General features: G+C 40.8%; 1 protein-coding gene across 2 annotated transcripts in view; it reads right to left on the bottom strand.

Moving 5' to 3' along the window:
- The window catches only part of myo1d (myosin 1D), a 94,797-nt gene that overhangs the window by 32,610 nt on the left and 43,150 nt on the right, over positions 1-19,037 (bottom strand). The window contains exons 16-20 of one of the 2 annotated variants that reach the window (XM_029456155.1): positions 16,557-16,764; positions 6,059-6,282; positions 5,260-5,398; positions 3,908-4,012; positions 3,670-3,783 (exon numbers count right to left, since the gene is read on the bottom strand). In XM_029456155.1, the coding sequence (XP_029312015.1) occupies positions 3,670-3,783; positions 3,908-4,012; positions 5,260-5,398; positions 6,059-6,282; positions 16,557-16,764 (790 nt within the window). The remainder of the gene's footprint in view (positions 1-3,669; positions 3,784-3,907; positions 4,013-5,259; positions 5,399-6,058; positions 6,283-16,556; positions 16,765-19,037) is intronic. The other variant, XM_029456156.1, reaches the window with a different exon arrangement.

Here is a 19,037-nt window from a genome sequence, read left to right as displayed (position 1 = left end):
CTCACTCACTCACTCCGCTTGAAATGTATAAAGGCCCAGTGTTAGGGATACAGCAGGGCAGTGCTTATAATCACTGATGTGATGCTGACTAAAAGGATAAATGGCTTCTTGTGTTTGACAACCAAATGACGGGGCTGGCCATTTTATATATTTCTCTCAGTCAACAAATCGCATGAAAGGACCAAAACCAAACAACTTTTTTTTTTTCCTGTAAAGAAAATGAAACAATATATTTGTGAGTTTAGTAGGAACCAATGGGCTTGGAACTCACAAATACGTAAGTTTCATTTGTAAAATGTTTTGCAAACGTTACTCAAACTTTAGGAAATGGCTCTTAAATTAGTAGGGGACTATTTTTACCTGCGGATTAATACACGTGTTGCTTTAGTGCGTCAGTCCAAATATGACCCAGATATTTAATTTAATAATTATATTAATCATTTAATAACTCATAAAACAGAGAAAAACAGAAAATCACAGTATTTGAGAGGCTGAAATAGTATTTTCTGACATTTTTGCATGAAAAATTGCTTTGGCGATTAATTATTGATCAACTAATTGATTAGTCGACTCGTGCGTGCAGCTCCAAGCTACAGTGTGTGTTCATGCTAATGAAGGAACATGTCAGCCAGTGCAACAGCGTGGCTCATCGATGTGTTTTAATAGTTGTTTGACAACACTGGAGCTCTACGGCACAGAGGAAGAACACACTGCATATCAAGCACAACATAATTATTAGTAGAGTCAATTTCCTGTTGGTTTGGGTGTTTTCATTTGTTGACTTGAACAAAAACAAAAGAATATCACCGGACTTATACTTGCAACTATGCAACACATATTGTTTTATGGCTAAAAAGAGGGCTTAAAAATAGCTTTACCCTGGAGTATATCTTTGGTTATAACGTGTGTGCGCTGTATGGCTCCTGTTCTGTCACTTCCAATGTGTGAAAGCTGCAAACCATAGTATGTGCCCCCCGTGTCCTTCTACGACACTGATGGCCCTCCATATGCCTTGTGTATGGGACTCATGAGCCTCATCAGCTCAGTGTGTGTGTGTGTGTGTGTGTGTGTGTGTGTGTGTGTGTGTATGTGTATGTATGTGTGTGTGTGTGTATGTATGTGTGTGTCTCACTCTCTCTGAATGAACAATAACTAAAAACCTCCTTAACTCATGCTGCTCTCTCTCCGCCACCATCTGCCTCAACTCCATCTCCCCATTTCACTCCCAGATGCAGCGATATGAGCTTCGGGTGTCCAACTCGAAGCTCTCTAATTCCCTCCCATCACTTTGTCAGATTGAACACTGGGGTGTCTCGTCACAGTTGTCACTGCACACCAGCCTCATATCGCACTCATTTCACCAGACGCTGGGGGTTTACCCACCTCGGAGATGAATGCACCACGTCCTGTATTTTTATTCCTGTAATTTCTGCCACACCTCCAAAGTCAGTAGTGCAAATAAACTGCATGAGCATCAAACGTGTCATAGCAGAGCACAATAGGAGATGGTTAAATCAGAAACATCATGAGGATTTGTTGACGCATTCATTGATATGCTGCTTTCTCGTCTCTTTGTTTTCTTGAGAAAGATATTCAGCAGTCACATTACTTTCAAGTGTTATTGCATGTTATTTGTGAGGATCTATTAGATGTTTACACATTTAAATGCATGATCGGTAACATTTCCACATTCAGATCTCTAAAAAGCTCTGTTATACATTACATTATAAACCTAGAGAAATCCGTAATGTTAATCGAGCTTGTTTTATTTGGTCGCCTGTAATTTCGACGTATCCCCTTTGTGCGTGCGTCAGCGTTGAGGTCGTCATAAATGTGCTTTTCATCCAGTTTTAAGCCACATTTTTACAACTGTTTTTTAACTATATATTATAACCAGATGAAGGATTTTAGTCATCGATCGTCCGGCAGTCTGTTTGTTTGTTTAATCTGTATTAAAGCTGAAGTGTAAAGAGGACAAATTGTGGTTTTATGGGATGTTATGTGCGGGACTACTTTTTAGTCTTTGCTGCCAAGAAAGCCAAAAAAGAACAATTCCTTCTTCTGAGCAGGTCACAGAAAAAGGTTCAGAACCTTCAGCCTCTTATTAAGAAATCAATAACATTTGTGCAAGAAAATTGAATATAACAAGATAAAATCAAATACATTTAACTTTAAATGCAACTATTTTGTGAAAAAAGTAGCATTAAGTGAACACACAAACACACAGAGGACACATTTGCCATGGAAACAGCCTCATGTGCTGTGAGGCCTATCACAGTGTGAATATGAATTAAAAGCAGCCAATTGTAGCGCTGAATGAGGTGTTTGCATGTTGACATGTTGCCACAGGGCTGGAGAGATGTGGAAATCAGAGATAAAACTGTCACCTCTGCCATCACACACGGCAGGAGGTGCAGGAGGAACGTAAACCTAGACCAGAAGCGCAAGAATATCATATAGTTTATGTCTTACTGTTGTATAAAATTAACATTTCGTACAGAAAGTATAAAGAAGGCCTGTAACTCCTGATTATTTCAAAATCAAATAATCGTTTGGTCAATAAAATGTCAGAAACGTTCAACTTGTTTTGTCTGATTGACAGTAAGTTTGTTCAAAATCCAAACATATTCAAGAAAAAAGAAAAAAGACAAATCCTCATATTTGAGGAGCTTGAGAAACCAAATAGTTTTGCCTATAAAATGACCTTAATGGTCAATTGATTATTGAAATAGTTAGGGTCTAATTTTTCTTAAGAAGGCTTGTATCTGGGACCTTCTCGAATTATTGATCAAATCTTACAGGATACAAATAAAACGAGATTCTCTGTAAAAAAAAAAAGATAAAACTAATATACTGTACACGCTAATCCATATATACATATCTTAGCTGATATGATTTGTCCAACCAGCTACATTTATAGAAACTTAAACTAATGTCCAGTATGAGAAGCATGTTCAACATAATCCTATTACTGCACTACTGATAATAATGAGGTAGCCATTATAATATAATTATAATTAAACCAAAAGTAGTAAAGTCCATATCAAACAGTTCATTGGAAAAATAAATACTTAGAAATAAATGCTATTTGTTTTTAAGTTTGTCTGTTTTTGTGTTTTTACATCATTAAAGAAATGGTTGAAATCTTCTTTTGGTGTTCTTTCGTTCTGGATCTCGTTTTTATCTGTTAATTGCAATCGGTTAAGCAGTGGTTGTAAAGCTTTTTGTTTTTGACCTCTGGCTACAAAGCAATTTCTACTTGTAACTCCTGATCACATGATGCACGTCTCACGAGTTGTGAGCAGTGATTTCCCCTCAATGATGGCTTCATTTGAAGAATCTTTAGAGGCCTGAAGAGGTTAAAGCAATGTAATGATTAGATAAACATTTTGAGTCTCTAAATTTAGCTTTTTCTTATTCCCTAACCCTAAAAATCAACCTTTGACCCCTTAGACTTATCTTGCGACAACTTGCGAGGGTCCCGACCCAAAGGTTAGACAACACTTATGTACAGTAAAGCACCTTAAAGTTTCTTTGTGTATTATGAAACTTAAACTTAAGGTATCGGCATGATGAGATGGTCGACGCTCTAACTGTCTCCGTTTACAAAAGTTGAATAGAGGCAAAGAAAGATTATATGTCAAAACATGTCAATGCAGCGTGCCATACGTTGTAGAGGGGGATGCTCTTCATGGGTTTGTACTGCTTCAGGGGGTCCATCTTGTACAGGTGGCGGTCAGTGATGAGCACAGCCCGGTCCTCCGCCTTGTGGAAACGGTTGATCTGAGATACACAAAGCTCCTCATTACTCACCCCACAGATCACACACACACACGGGTTTACAGAGAGCTGCATGTTGGGACTGTGTGCATGTGGTCAGATTAATGCTCTATAAGCTCGTTCCTACCTTGCGCACGTTGCAGGAGAACAAAACTCTCATGAATTTGTCTTTCCTCTGCAGTTCGCTGGAAACCAGTGTGAAGGATGCAGCTGTATCAGGGCTGTCTCGCTTCTGTCGGACAAAGAAAACACAGAAAACCTGTAAGAACACTCGACTTCTTCAAGGAACTCAGACGCAGTATGGCATTCATCACTTTAGATAAGGTTGTGGTAAAATGCTCCCATCTTATACACACACACTCTCACTGGGACACTGATATTATGCATCTCCTACCAAACTAAATTGACTCATTGTAGCTTTTAATTGATACGTTTCTTGCCTCCCATATAATTTAAAAGTTATCTTAATACAAAGACTGTAACCGGGAAACAACGATCCTGGCTCTGTCCAAATGAAACTAAATCCACCCACATTGTTTGTTTAACGTGTAAAAGCTGAAGCGTAAAAAGACAACTTGCCATTTTACTGTGGGCTATGTGCTAGACTATTTCTTGGCCGGGAGCAGTGACTTTCTGGCGTCTTCACTGGTTGCCTGGCAACTGGTCACAAGTGAGCCTATTTCCCAAAATGTAAAACTATTCCTTCACAAAGCACCGGTACAAGAACTTGTACTACAATTGAACAAATGTCCATTTAAATCAGGCCAGACCAACATGCACGGCCCCAATATAGATTTCAGAGGCTCACTTCCACAGAGTGACAGCTGATGCTTGCTACACTGCAACACTGACACAGTTACAGGACACATAGGCACACACTCAAAGACAAACATGCAGAAACAAATCTCACTGTTTGTCTTTATCTCCGCCAAGGAGGTTATGTTTCCGTCTGTCTGTCAGCAGGATTAAAGAAAAACCACGGGCCTAATTTTTAAGAAACTTGGTGGAAGGGTGTAGCATGGCCCAAGGAACAACTCATTTGTTTTTGGAGTGGATCTGAATGACGGTTCAGATACATTAAATATGTTAACTTTTGTTAACATTGCAACATGGGGCATTTGTGCTGCACTCATGTGATGTCGGAATAATTGGAAAGAATGAGTTCCCAACAGGGAAACTTCACGTGAACGCCATCAAGTCCCAACAACAATTGGGAAACAGCTATCAACATGTTATGTCAATACAACACATCTTCTTTATAGCGTCCATGTTGTTTCCACATTACAGCTTAAAGCTCATGAACACACTGAAGTGGGAAGAACAACTTCCCAACTCGGGAAACGGGACCATCCGAAGAGCATGTGAAGGCACCATTGGCCTTGTCTGAGGTCTGCGCTCTCCGAGTGTTGCGTTTAGTTTTCTCCTTTAAACATATAAACATACATTCATTACTGTACTCCCGCCCCCACACCTACTCACCAGGTAGTTTCCTTCCCAGGCTCTCTGTAGCCCCAAGTCGGCCCTCTGGCCCTTCAGGGCTTCCAGGCTGGCTACCTTGGCCCTCACCTGCAGGGCCTCTTCTGGAGAGAGGCCTTTGATCAGTGTCCATGCCCACCACCTGGAGGTAAACACACACAAACAAAGAGAGAACTAAGAGCAAGAAAAATCCACTTTCTCTATTGAGATTACTGCACAAGGCCTTGGGACAGCGGGGCGATGAAGCAGCACTGCAGCAGACCCCAGCTGTACTGTACTCATTGGCCTTTCCTTCACACATCCTGACAGCCAACACCATTCTCTATGAAGGCTATTTTCTTACTGTGCCCAGCTTCAAATAAAAAAAAAAAAAAGCAAAGAAACAGACGTTGGCATGAAAGGCAGTGATGAGTCTTTGATGGAGGAAGAGAAATCGATGCCCAGTGTGAGCCCAAAGCAGAAGGAAACATGTGTAAGTTGCTTCAAACGGTCTCATCTGGATGTAAGAGAACACTTGAGGCCAGGCATTCTCTGCTGCGGTTTGGGTCAGAGCCAATTGAAGACAGTGATTTTCTTCAAAAGAAAACCATTTAAAACCATTTAATTTCAAAAAGGTTCAGCCTATGCTACGTTTTAAATTTAATTAATTACGTTTGAAATTTGACCCCAAAGCTACTCTGTGAAAGGACCCACTTAGCAACAAATATAGCAGCTGGTTGTTTGTGTTTGAAAAGCAAGAACCTTGATCTGAATCTTGAGATTGCTGCAGCAGTCAGTAATGTAATATAGAAAATGTCAGTACCTGTTATAGATGCTCCTGAATGCCTCTTCAAACTTGCGCAGGACTTTGGGGGGCGTTGGCCACTTCACATGCCTGCCGTAATCCTTCATGGATCGGACATTTTTGAAGCGCCGGTTGACCTCGCGGATGTAAGACTTCACCTTGTAGCGCCGATAGGCCTGCAGGATGACGAGGGCAGCTCTCATCCTACGGTACCGCATTCTGGCTATGGTGCCCCGCCACACCTGCGCAGAGGAACATAATGAAAACGTATTTAACTACAAAGCCTCATAACTGTATTTTCACATGCTTGGAAGCCGCACGGCTCCTTAAAGGGGTTTCTTGAGCAGCAATAATAATAATAATAATAATAATAATAATAATAATAATAATAATAATAATAATAATAATAATAATAATACTGTACTTACAGAAGGGAAGAAAGAGATCTCCTGACTTTGAATCTCCTTTAGCTGCCAAGCTCTAGAAATGCTAAATCCTACATTTATCATGATTTAAGGCAACAGAACAGGTTAGACCAGCTTAGACCTAGCCGGCTCAAGGCTAATAATAACAATAACAACTCTGAACGCCAACGTTTCTGACCAGATCAGAAAAAAATAATTTACAATTATACAAAGAAATAGTTTCTTCATAGCTCCTCATTAGAATTCATTATTGGTACATGTTTATTTGTTGTACATCCCTGCTTGCACTGTGTGGACAACATAGATTCCGAGTAAAATAAGGGCTAAAATAAGGACCCCCAAGCCTGGCAGTAACTAAACATAGGCTGAGTGGCTATCAGACCCTTTATAACATGAATAATAGATTTAAGTGGGTCCCCGGGGAACCATAACTCCTGATCCGCCCTCACTAAATCACCACCATATGCTCCCCTTCTACTGTATGCTCTCTCTCCCTCTCTTACAAAAACATAAACACAACTCCGTAGTTATTTATACATTTATTTAAATATATTGTACCTAAATAATCTTAATTAATCAGTGATGGAGTGCATTTACCCAACAGGCCTAGCAGTCACAAATTAAAGGCAATACTGCACAAGAGGCTCACTCCTGAATATAATGGAAGTGTAATGCAAAGTAATGACTGAGATCATGAATAATTAATCCTTCAAAGTGTGGGGGTGGCCGACGGCACAGAAAAGGATTTCCCGCATTTGCATATTAAAACTGTGGCGTGATGAGACGGTGAAATAATTTGCAGGGAAGAAGATACATTGTGCACTGCTGGAATATGGAAGCAGCAGATTAATTCAACTCCTTTCAACATGATAACCCTGCATATCAGCTGCAAATAAGTGTTAAAGTTGTACTTTGGCATTATTTTATATTGGGGAAGTGTCACTTTTTAACTAAAGGAATGGAACATGGAGCCCCAGCGCTGCAGAAGCATAACTGAATAATCTACTTCAGAGAACTGATTCATCCACAGCATTAATTCTGGACTGGAAAGAGGACGGCCTTGTGAAGAAGACACATCACGCTGAGATCAAAGAGTCAGCGATGTAATCACCAAGCCAGCCTGGTCACACAGTCTCTCAGAAAAAGACAGTTTAATTCTGGATTTTTAAAATCCCTTAAAGTTTATGTAATCATGCGTTATGTCTAGTTATCTGAGATCAGTCTTATCAGGACAAAAAGTTAAGAAATCTGTCCCTAGGATGATCTTTTAATGAATTAATGTTATTTATTTAAATATTTTAGTGGCATTTTTCGCCTTTAATGGACAGATGGCAGTATAGAGGAACATCTTTGATTCTTCAAACAGGTTTTGTTGATTCTTACAAGCGTAGAAATAACAAACGACAGAAAATACAGAGTCCTACATATCAATTGTACTTTCGTCCCATCCTTTGGCCAAGTCTTTGTTATGGAAAGCTTGTCTCACTGTATGTGTTCTTGTCACATCTATCTCTTGAAATCCATGCATCTCCAAATCAAAACATCTGAAGGATTAAGCATCTCCTTGATCCACCCACTTCTGAAGCTAAACAAACTATTTCAAAACCCATTTGAACATACGACGACAGTCTTACAGCTGAAAACAGCCGTTTTCTCTGCTTCATCTGTAAAAACAGAGAGCACAGACTGTATTCATAGCTAAACATTGAATGTTCTTTGTGATTTCTTTATGTTTATGCAAAGCAACCACCATTCAGGAACAAAATTAGCTCCTCTAATCCTGTGTTATTTTGAGTCTCAAATGGCACTTGATGACTTCACCCTCCGTTTCCCCCACGCTGCACTCTCTCTAACGCATAATGGGTGAGAGTGAGAAAAGAGATGACTCCCACATGCTCAGTGTGACAGCGGTGGGAGGAATGAAAGGGTTTTCACTGTCTGCAGCTGACTTAGTTGTCTTTGTGGGCAAGGTTAAAAGTTTTCATTTAAATAAAACAGACTGTATTCAGAGTGTCACGGTAAATTAGGCATGGGGTCAAACATAACTGTCAGAATGGCCTTGGTGTAAACTACGAGTGCATTTAAATTGGAATTTGAACCTTTTAAAGTGAGTAAATAGACATTATGTGGGGATATCCAACCAGCCGGAATTTGTACAACTATATATATTTTATGCTGACGTACTGTTTATGGCACTTTTTCATGTTTGAGCTCCATTTCACATTCATATCACTATTTAATGTGATTCTTAATTTGCTTTGTATTGTATGCAGCTTTCTTACTACAACGTCAGCCAGGATTTTACTCGCATACTTGTAAAAATAATTTCCTGTTTTAAGGCATGACTTAAAAATGGAAAGCTGATTTTATGCAAACAAAACATAGCCGTAGCATACCTTCACTGAAATGTTATTTGTGTGGAAAAGTCAGTTATTCCAAGAGAAAACAGAAAGAAAATCAAATATTCATTATGCTAAGCAAACATTTAAAACGATGAAGTGTCTGTAAGTTGATGAGGATAAACTTCTTCTAGGTGTTACATGACGATGTGAGTGGCAGTAGGAATCAATTCAGCGCCATCACAATAATAGAGGGATACATACATGATCAGGCCGCACCGTGCTATAATTACACAGTGTACTCCGCAGTAATTGTGTTTACATTCTCCAAATGAGACTATTACCGTGCAATCAATTGCTGTGATAGAAAGCAGAGGTTGAGGTGAGCAGATGGTTTCAGCAGTAATAGATTTGCATTTTTCTATTATTTTTCTTCAAGGTTATCTTCGCTCCATTTCAACTATTTCTTTTTTGCTGATTTGTATTCTGAAGGTTTGGCCCGATATCTACAGCTCAATCTTTATTTTGGTTATTATGTTTCACTTTCGTTAACTCTGTGAGAGCATTCGTGCTGCATTCATGCTTTGTCGGAATAATCGGAAAAACAATTGAACGTGTACGCCTCGTCAAGTGGAAACAACAACTCTGAGGCGGCTATCAACGTGCTGCTTAAACTCTCTGAGGAATGAAACAAACATACACACCCATGTTTCACATTGTGACTTAAAGCTCATGAGCTTGAGCTCTATTGTAAAGATGTGTTTGTTTCATGTTGGAAATGTGGAACCCGAAGAAGGTCCGTGACCAACATGTTATAACTCTAATAAATATGTGCCGACAGTGCGGTTATTAAGGTCATAAATACAATATTAAACTAAAAATCTGTGTGAAAATCTAAAAATCTGTGTGAGTGTGTCTAACGACACACTCACACAGACATAGTGTCCCATATGTGCTCATCTGATACACAAAGCAAAAAGTGGCCAAATTAGATTTTCAGTGAGAGCTCAGTGAGGATGTTGCCGGGATAATATCCACATGGTGCACGAGCCTTTGCCAGATCAACAACTGTGTTTATCTAAGCAACAAATCACTAATTACATCACTGGGGCTGGAGCAGAGAGGCAAAGCAGGAGAAGACCATAAAGCAACAATGAATCATACAACAGCAGACATAAAGTGTCTCATTAAGGTGTGTGACGGGTGGAATGTGGCGAGAGGTTAGCCACCCAGTCGCCCACACAGACACAAACGCACATTTTCTGTTTCTCAACCAGCAAAGCAGACTGCGATGACGCTGGTGAGCTGATGAAGATGACACTCGGGAGATGGGGGGTAAATCAAGCCAATAACACAGCCCCTGACGGTCTGCCCCCTTACTGTCCTGGCCAATAAAGCCATCTGATCATCCTTTTAGAGACTCTACCATCACGGAGCCTGCCCTCACCACGCTCCGGGGCCTGGGATTTACGAGCTCATCAAAGCCAGACTGGGGATCTTTCGTCGCAACAAAGCGGGACAGATTGCTGGGGTTTTACATCGGGGAGGGGGAGGGGGGAGGGGGGTGAGGCCATCCACATAAGCCAGGACAACTGGTGAGAGCTGCATTTCGGTTGCGATATTGAGCAGAGCAGAACAGAGAGAGCACAGGCTATCTTTTTAATCTAAAAGTATTGGGACTGCAGATCTAATAAAAGGCCATTACCTGAACTGCAGTGTTGGCAATTTAAAAGTTCTAAAACAGGGTTCAACGTTAATGGCGTTTTTCACTTGCCCGGTCGGGCAGTAGAAATCTACTTGCACAGAGTAAACTTGCCCTTATTCAATTTGTTTTATTTATTAGTGGTTATTATCAAATAACAACAAAGACTAAAGTTAATTGTAATATTTTATCCACCTTGCTCTCTAACTTGCGACTTACTCTGTACATAGTTGGAGTTTCACCCAACTGAACTCCAGTTTCCAGGATAATTGAAACGCTTCCTTGTGCTTCAGATCATAAACTTTGTCTTCACCAGCCACCATTTTGTCGGGAGTGGCCGATCGTTACTGCACAAGAAAACGATGCGTTTACGATGCGAGATGCTAGATTTACTAGCTCAAAGTTGCTTTTTTAACTGCCCCGGGCAAGCAGGCAAGCGTTAATGTTGAGCCCTACAACACAACAACAATCCTTCACCTTGCCGTCACCTAGAAACGACTAAAATTCCGACATGGAGAGACAGATAGGCTGCTCTGCACCATTGACACACTTGACTGCAGCTCGCTGCTGAACGCCCGAGTTTCCACATCCTCTGGGGATATTGAGCTGCTTTTCCAGTGACATGCTTGATGCACACGGTGGGCAAAGGGAGGCAGAATCAACAGCGTGCGACATAATTAAGTGAGGCTGCAACGTGCTCTGACCACAGCCTGTCATAGGGAGACATCGGGCCAAGGCACGGGCCAGCAGTCATTATCATAAATCAATAGAGCGCTTGTGTGAGCAGCACACATCCACCACTAACATGAACACCGCTCTACACTGACTCCTCTGATCATAACTCCCAGTGTTTTGTCACTTTAATGTCTTAGCCTTGGGCTAATACTCTTAACCATGTGAAACAAATGTGTTCAAAGTGATCTTAAACAATACAGTCTAATTAAAAGAGACGGGGTTGAAGATTAAATTGAACGGCTCTGGACGACCCATCTGTCAATTAGACGGGACTGGACAAAATAGATTGGAAGAATATTGACAGTCGTCAGCAGTGTAAGAAAGTAAAACACACTAAACAAACATGTTTGAAGGACACAATACAATCTACTTACTGAGGAGGTAAAGCATGAATACCATCAATCCACTAAAACCATAATGTAAAAGAGTGACAGCTCATCATTACAGCCTCAGTTCAGGTCTAACAAAGCGTTATGTACAGAAATGTTTTCTAAATATCTGCACAGCTGGTTTGTAGATTATCTTTAGTGATGTACGATACAATCTATAAACAATTCCTTTTTTACTTTATAACTAAGAAGCCTAAATATCTACAGTAAGAACATATGAGATTGGACTCCAGACACCAGATTGCATTGTGGGTATCCTCAAGGTCAAACAAATGTATTTGCATTTTTAAAAAACATTTTTAAATTGTGCAGGATACAAAAACAAACAAACGAGGACCCACTTGTGAAAACGTTCATGAACTCCACAGGGTAACTTTAATCTGTAAATATTTTTCAGTTAATCATTTTTTACAGGGCAAAAACAATAAACAATAATCTTCTCCGATGGTTTTTATTCATTCAGTTTTTCAGTTTCATCACTAATGAGCAGATTAATCGACCGTGAAAATAATTGTTCTTTGACTGTCAATATGTTTTTGTCTATTTATTCATTAAATTCTTTAAAACATTATTTTCCATAATTCTGTGTGCCTTACGTTTATCATCCAGTCACTTATGGTAAATACTTACATATGTATCTTTGTCATTTAAAATGTTTTATACAATCTATTAATTAGTTTGACCCTTTTTAAGGCATTATTAGACAAGAGACAGTGGAGAGTGATTTTGGTAAGAGAGGGATGGTCAAAACGTGCTGTTGACCTCAGACCAGGACCTTTCTATTGAAACTGTTATCTTGGAAAACATTGAATATAATTTTAAATAAAATAGGTTTTGTTGGCGCTCCAGGAGCTCACCTTGTACCAAGGCTCTCCCCTCTCCCCCTCTTCCTGTCCATCTGCAGCTGTACTATAAATAATGGGGAAAAAGCCCATCAAATCTTTTAAAAAACAAACAAATGCTCTGTGAGGATAGGGTTAGGGTTTTGGACACAAAACAAAATGAGCTACCCGTCAGTTGCCATGGAGAAATACCCATGGTTACAGTCTTTTAGAGATTGTATACTTGCCTAAAGTGTTGTGTACTGCAGGATATTTTAAAGCTACAGCGATGAAAGAAAGAACAGATTCAATCGATTCTGTAACCGTTAACCAATTATTCTGAAGCGTGGCTTTTCTTTAAACATTGATCACCTAAAAATTAAGGAGTACAAAATCAATGGTAGGACAACACAGAAAAGGAAAGTGAAGAAGTAATAGCTGTAATGTGGATAGTGTAATCTTTCTCTAAGAACAGAGGAAGCCCATTTACTTGCATCAAAATCCAGCAGTACGATTGCTACAAAAGAGTTAATCCATCCTACTTTGATCTGCTGCCGTGTTCTCACCCGGTGAAGTTTTTGTGGAGGTGGTAGCTTTGGATGATAACTTAAACACTGTGCAGGTTCAGAGGGGGATCTGAGGATTACAGATCATGTTTCTGCTGAGGTCTAGCAGGAGAAAGATCAGTTCAGGACCGTTAAGCAGAGAGGAGGCTCTGCTAGCCTTCACTAAGTATCCTTCTGTTCACAAGAGGGCTGCACAGAGCTACCCACAGACTACTCCCTTTGCAGGTCGGTCAAGACTCTCCAAAAACAAACATGTTAGTTATTACTTCACAAGTTATTGCCTCAAGACACAAGTTATCTACCAGAAAACAATACAAAATAAAACAATAAGGCTCTTTATCCCTTTAAGACATTTTTATTGAGCTCCTGCTCAGACAAGCCCCACGTGGCCACGCTGACTACCCAAGACATAACACTCGCCACGTCTATTAAACGCATTGCTACAGGGAGACTATGTAAAGCTTTGGAAAGCAATTAAGGTGGCGGCCCAGGATGCACAAGAGGGGGAATCTATCTTCTCGTCATCGCCGCTACTCTGACAAGCACAGACACTTATTGTGATGTGGATGGCTGAGCTTGAATTTATGAAATATTCATTTTAACACAGAAGGAAGGTGGGGGTGGCTTATGTATAATTTATAACATCTGTGTTTATGTTGGATTGTGTGCCTTTTTTTTTTTTTTTGCCATTCTTCCAATGCTTTCAGAGTGGCTGTAGCACAACTAGAGTGGAGAGATGAGGTGAGTAAGATCACACGAGGAGAGGTTTGAAGGATGGAGAGACTGGCAGGATTAAATGGAGCTGTGATGGATCCTCCTCCCCTCCTCCTGCCCCAATCCTTTCCTCCAGCTACTCCCCCCTCTGCAAAGGAGGAGAGGTTATGGTAATTTAGGGGTAAAATGAGACACAAAAACAGTGGGCAGTGGCACTACAAGGGGCCACTCCACCTGTCTTTAGGGAAGTGTGCAGTTTCACAAACTGTGTTTTTTCAGTTGTTTGATGGAGCAAACTAAGTGGTATTATTATAAATCCATGAGGCAAATGGAGGGACAAGAAGTGTGTCTGAGCCTCAGTCACAGGCTGACAGTCCTGGCACTGTGCTCCCGACTGGCATAAGGCTGTGTGGTGTGCCAGGTGCTGATAAGAGGATTGCTTGGCGCAGCATTTCGGACTCAGGCTGGGATGTTTGTTTGAGTAACAGCAGGATAGATACAGGAGTCAATGCTGCCGTCACACCACTACTTCTTTTTGTGGGTCTGGGACATAGACTGTATATAAAGAGGTGGAGGTAGTCCCATGAGACGTCACCCATTGGTTTGTGGGCTACGGTTTTTAAGCTTCAAGTTCAGTGGCCATCTTGTTTTTTTGGAACCAGAAGTGACAGTGAGGGTGGAGCTAAGTACAACCGAACACTGAACAAGACATTTTTAGGAGACTAAAATGTTACAATTAACTTTCATCAACGGAAAACAAACTTAAAGGGTTTAAGTTCTAAGATGAAAACATGGACAGCACATAGTCTTCTAAACAATCCGACTTACAACCAGTAGAGTCGCCCCCTGCTGGCCATTAGAAGGAATGCAGGTCAGTGAGTTCATATCGCATAAGTGAGCATGCATGCTTGTGAAGTATACACTGCATGCCTGGCCTTAACATTGGCGCTTCCTCCGACTCCTCTCCATGTTTTGCTGGAAAAGCGGCGATTCCTCTGGGATTTCCCTTCGTTATCGACGCCTACTTATTCTGGTAGATACAAGATAAGATTCTCCTGAGGGAAAGGTGGAAGGAACACTCGTCTGGTATGTCCGTGGGAAGAGCCGGCAAAGGGTCATAAAGATCAATACAAAGGTCAACCAATCAATCTGCTACAGAAGTTAATTTGGCTGGAAAACCCTTTCATGTCTGAGAGCTTGGAGATACTCCCTGAGAAAGGTAGACATGGTGTGGAGGAATGTGCAAACATGATCCTAATACGATGACGGGTTGTATATAAGTGTCAATCACATGGTTCCCAGGTGTAGAATATAGTGCTTCAAGAGCTGCAGCAGATAATGTATGCACAGTGTGCACACGCGTTGATGTTTTTGAGCAACCTGCCTGTCAGTCAGAGATGGCATTTTGAAGCTTCCAGGCGGTTTGCATGGTGCATCTTAAATTTGACAGGCAGGCAGAGCACTACACCATGTTTACAATCCAATCTCACCATCTGTCACAAGTAACAGTTCCGCTCTGCACTCTGATCCGACACAGCTCAGCACATGCACCATAATCACACCAAGGTACTGACATTGCCGCCTGAAGGTGTCATCGAATACTGACGCATGATGGACTTACCAAGTACTGAATACAGAGAATCAATATTCATAGCAGATTATTTAAAACGCCCAGCTGGAGGAGAAACGGATACACTTGTCACAGAGCAATATCAGTATCAAAATTGCCAATATGACAGAATGATTTATAAAAAAAGTCACAGCATACGGCCACACACAAGATTTACTCAGAGTCTCATCATTTAAAATACCATCCTTTGTATTAATTGTGGACATTTATTCATTTTTAAATCATTTTTAGCTAGGTGAAGCAGATTGAAAGAAGATCATTCGAGTTCAACAGACTTGAAGAATCTTCAACAAAAATCCCTGAAAGTGTGCTGCAGCCTCGCGATGAAACACCACCTTACTAAGACAATGTGTGCTGATTTAACCAGACAGACAGACAGACAGACAGACAGACAGACAGACAGACAGAGACAGACAGAGAGAGAGAGCGAGAGAGAGAGAGAGAGAGAGTGACACATGCAACAAAAGGTCTCTGACTGGAACCAAGGACATATTATATTTATATAATGTTGAAATAGGATTGTGGTCATCAAGGCCGACATCATGATTTATTATCTGTATTTTCCATTGACAACTTGTTAGTGACCCGTCGGTTAACTTCATGACCTTCAAACAGATTTGGCTTAATGATCATCAGGACACATCTGCATTGTACTAGTGTTTAAAAAAAAAACCACATCGAACTATAAATCTAAATTCCACTCAAACTATGGCACTACTTTACAAGAGCTGTGTGGGTGAAAACTCCGACAGACAGAGAGAGAAGGAGAAAAGCCAGAGATATCCACCCTGAGAGAAATAACATGCCAACGCTAATAATACAAGATTATATCGGCTCCAGAAATACCTCAGCGCCCGTATAACTTGTATAAAGATTTGAGTAGACTTTTTCTAGTCTCCAAGGTTATTCATATGCAGAACGAGGGCTGGTGAATTTCAATGAGAACACTGTGTTTGGTTCACTGGTTTAAATTTAAGGCAAAATCAGGGAGAGGAAAAAACCATGATTAAAATAAGTAAGAAATGTAATGAATCAGGTTTGTAAATAGCTTAGTCACTTGTAAAATGCAGTTCACATTTCACAAATTCGGAATTTCCCACGGGCTCAGAGCAATGACGCATCAATAATTAGCAGTTTCAAGCCGCCATGTCAGTATCTGAGTTCATAAGCTGCCGTGAGGTGGTCAGACTCTCACCTTCTGGAGGAAGAGGACAATTCTCTGGACCATATCCACTCGCTGCTCCTCAAGGCTGAAGAGCGTACGTGGTGTGCGGATGAAGACCTTGGTTTTGCCGTAGGCCACGTCGTGGTCAAATCCACACCCCTGCATGAGCCTCTTCACGGCATCTTTGTCTGATGGCAAGTCATGGTTTGGCCACGTAAACTCTGAGATCATCTTGTATCTGGAGGTCACAGTGGTCGTATCAGGAAAAGCATTAGTGTACTGCTAAACAAAAAATAATGATTACTTAAAATCTAGATTCTGAACACAAATAACTTGTTAGCACTGTAAGCTTAATAAATAAGTGTTTTTAGTCGTGCTAGCAGTGTAGCTATATAATTACCATGAATTACCACTCATCATCCCCGGACGATGTCTCCTAACAACTTTGGTGATCCTCTAACTTTTCTTAGCACCACCATGAGGTTAACATTTGAGATATTTTCAGACTAAATTCAATCATAAACTGATGTATTATAGAACGCTTGTTGTGAACTTGATGGAGTGGAGTTTGTCCTGAAACAGTTTGTGCTGCCGACTTCCTGTTTTAGTATTCTTTTAACAAAAGCAAGGTTCTTGTAATTAGTGTGAGTTGTTTTGACAGTAAAAATCAATTCTCAGGAGGAAGAAAGACAGTGACAGGACATCACTGCTTTTGGAAGAAAATATTATATTTGTAAAAAGGTAACTGTAAAATTACCATAAATAAACATTTTCTATATTTTTTAGAGATAAACATTTTCACTTTTCCAAAACTGCAGACGACAGCAAAACCTAAAGTTCATGTGAAAACTTGAAATCGACATTATGACGATATTCCAAGGCAGCATTAATATTATCTGTCCAAAGATCCCAGCGCTTTTTAACAGACCTCATCCCGCGTCATTGTCCAGCAGACACACTGACACAGCTGTGATGTAATATGAAGTCCAGATACATCAGGGAGGGGGGATTGGAGTGACAGAGTTGGATGACCTGTTAGCATGTTACGCAAAAGACCCATTGCCTCATTGCCTAATCCTCCGTCCACCACGATGGCTTCTACCAAGGCAGTGGGAAACTGTGGCAGCTGGAGAATAAGGGCAAGGCTGCAACAAGTGTGTGTGCACTCAACTGGTTGGTTAGTATAATGTGTGCTAAAGTAAAACAGAAAAATACAAATCAAAGCCAGGCTTAAGATCTCATCTGTTGGGCATATCATGTGTGTAAGTGAAGCTCTCTGGGTCTTATATAATGTGCAGTGACACCAGCGTCGTTGCATCTCGTCCTCAGCTGGGAAACATGAGGTGACGTTTGGGCTCCAAGGCTCCATGTGTGTGAGTGTGTGAGTGTGTGAGTGTGTGTGTGTGTGTGTGTGTGTGTTTGTTGTTAGTCTCTAAAGTCAAACCCTGATCCGTTTGGTCTGATCAGCTCCGACTCTCTCTCTTCCGTCTCTTTTATATGAGCCTTCGCTGAGACGGGACATCTTATGAAAGATCTTGTGTGCGAGACTTGATTAGGATCAGGATTAGAGATATTTATGGCCAAAACTAATGATTTTCTTTTTTAATTATGATTTAAAGTTTATTTTAAATTTCAAAATATTTCACATGCATAACATTTAAAACAATAACTACCGGTAATATAATATAAATAAATAATGATAATAAATGAAAGTTGTTCATATGATGCCACTTTTCCAAGTTCTATGAACTCTTGATAAGAGGGAGCTTCTGTCTTTTCCCATCCCCTAAATAAAGTCCGTCTACCCACCATTTTTGGCAGTTTGGATCAGTTCCGCTGATTATTTTCATAAGTTATTGTTTAGTCTATGAAACGTCACAAAAATTGTGAAATATCCCATCTCATCACAAGTTCTGAGCCAGGTGATGTCTTCAGACGTCAAATGATCCAAAATCCAAAGTGTATGGAACCCTTATAGACCCTGGACTACTCACCATCCTCATCCTCCTTGACCTCACCGCTGCCTTTGACACCATCTCCCACCAGACACTCATCCAGCGCCTGGCTGACATTGGGATCTCTGGTGTAGCACTTTCCTGGTTTTCATCTTATCTCTACAACAGACAACAATATGTGCAACTGAGCAACCACAGGTCCAGGTGTTCTGCTGTTTCACGGGGTGTCCCCCAGGGGTCAGTACTGGGTCCACTATTGTTCATTATCTACCGCCTTCCCCTTAACACAATCCTCCGCCACCACCATGTCCACCTTCACTGTTATGCCGATGACACTCAGGTCTACATTTCTACAAAACCCACCACTGCCCTCCTGCCCACATCCCTCACCACCTGCCTACAAGACATTCGGAGCTGAATGACCAGGAACTCCTTGAAACTCAATGGCGACAAAACCGAGGCCCTTCTCATCGACGGCTTGTCCGTACCGTTCTCCAGTCAAGTCAAGAGCCTTGGTGTCACTCTGGACAGCACCCTCTCGTTTGTACCCAATATA

Source organism: Cottoperca gobio, chromosome 19, assembly GCF_900634415.1.
Source record: "Cottoperca gobio chromosome 19, fCotGob3.1, whole genome shotgun sequence".
Classification (NCBI taxonomy): domain Eukaryota; kingdom Metazoa; phylum Chordata; class Actinopteri; order Perciformes; family Bovichtidae; genus Cottoperca; species Cottoperca gobio.
The sequence above is the reverse complement of the archived record's forward strand: the minus strand, read 5'-3'. Positions and strand labels throughout refer to the sequence as shown.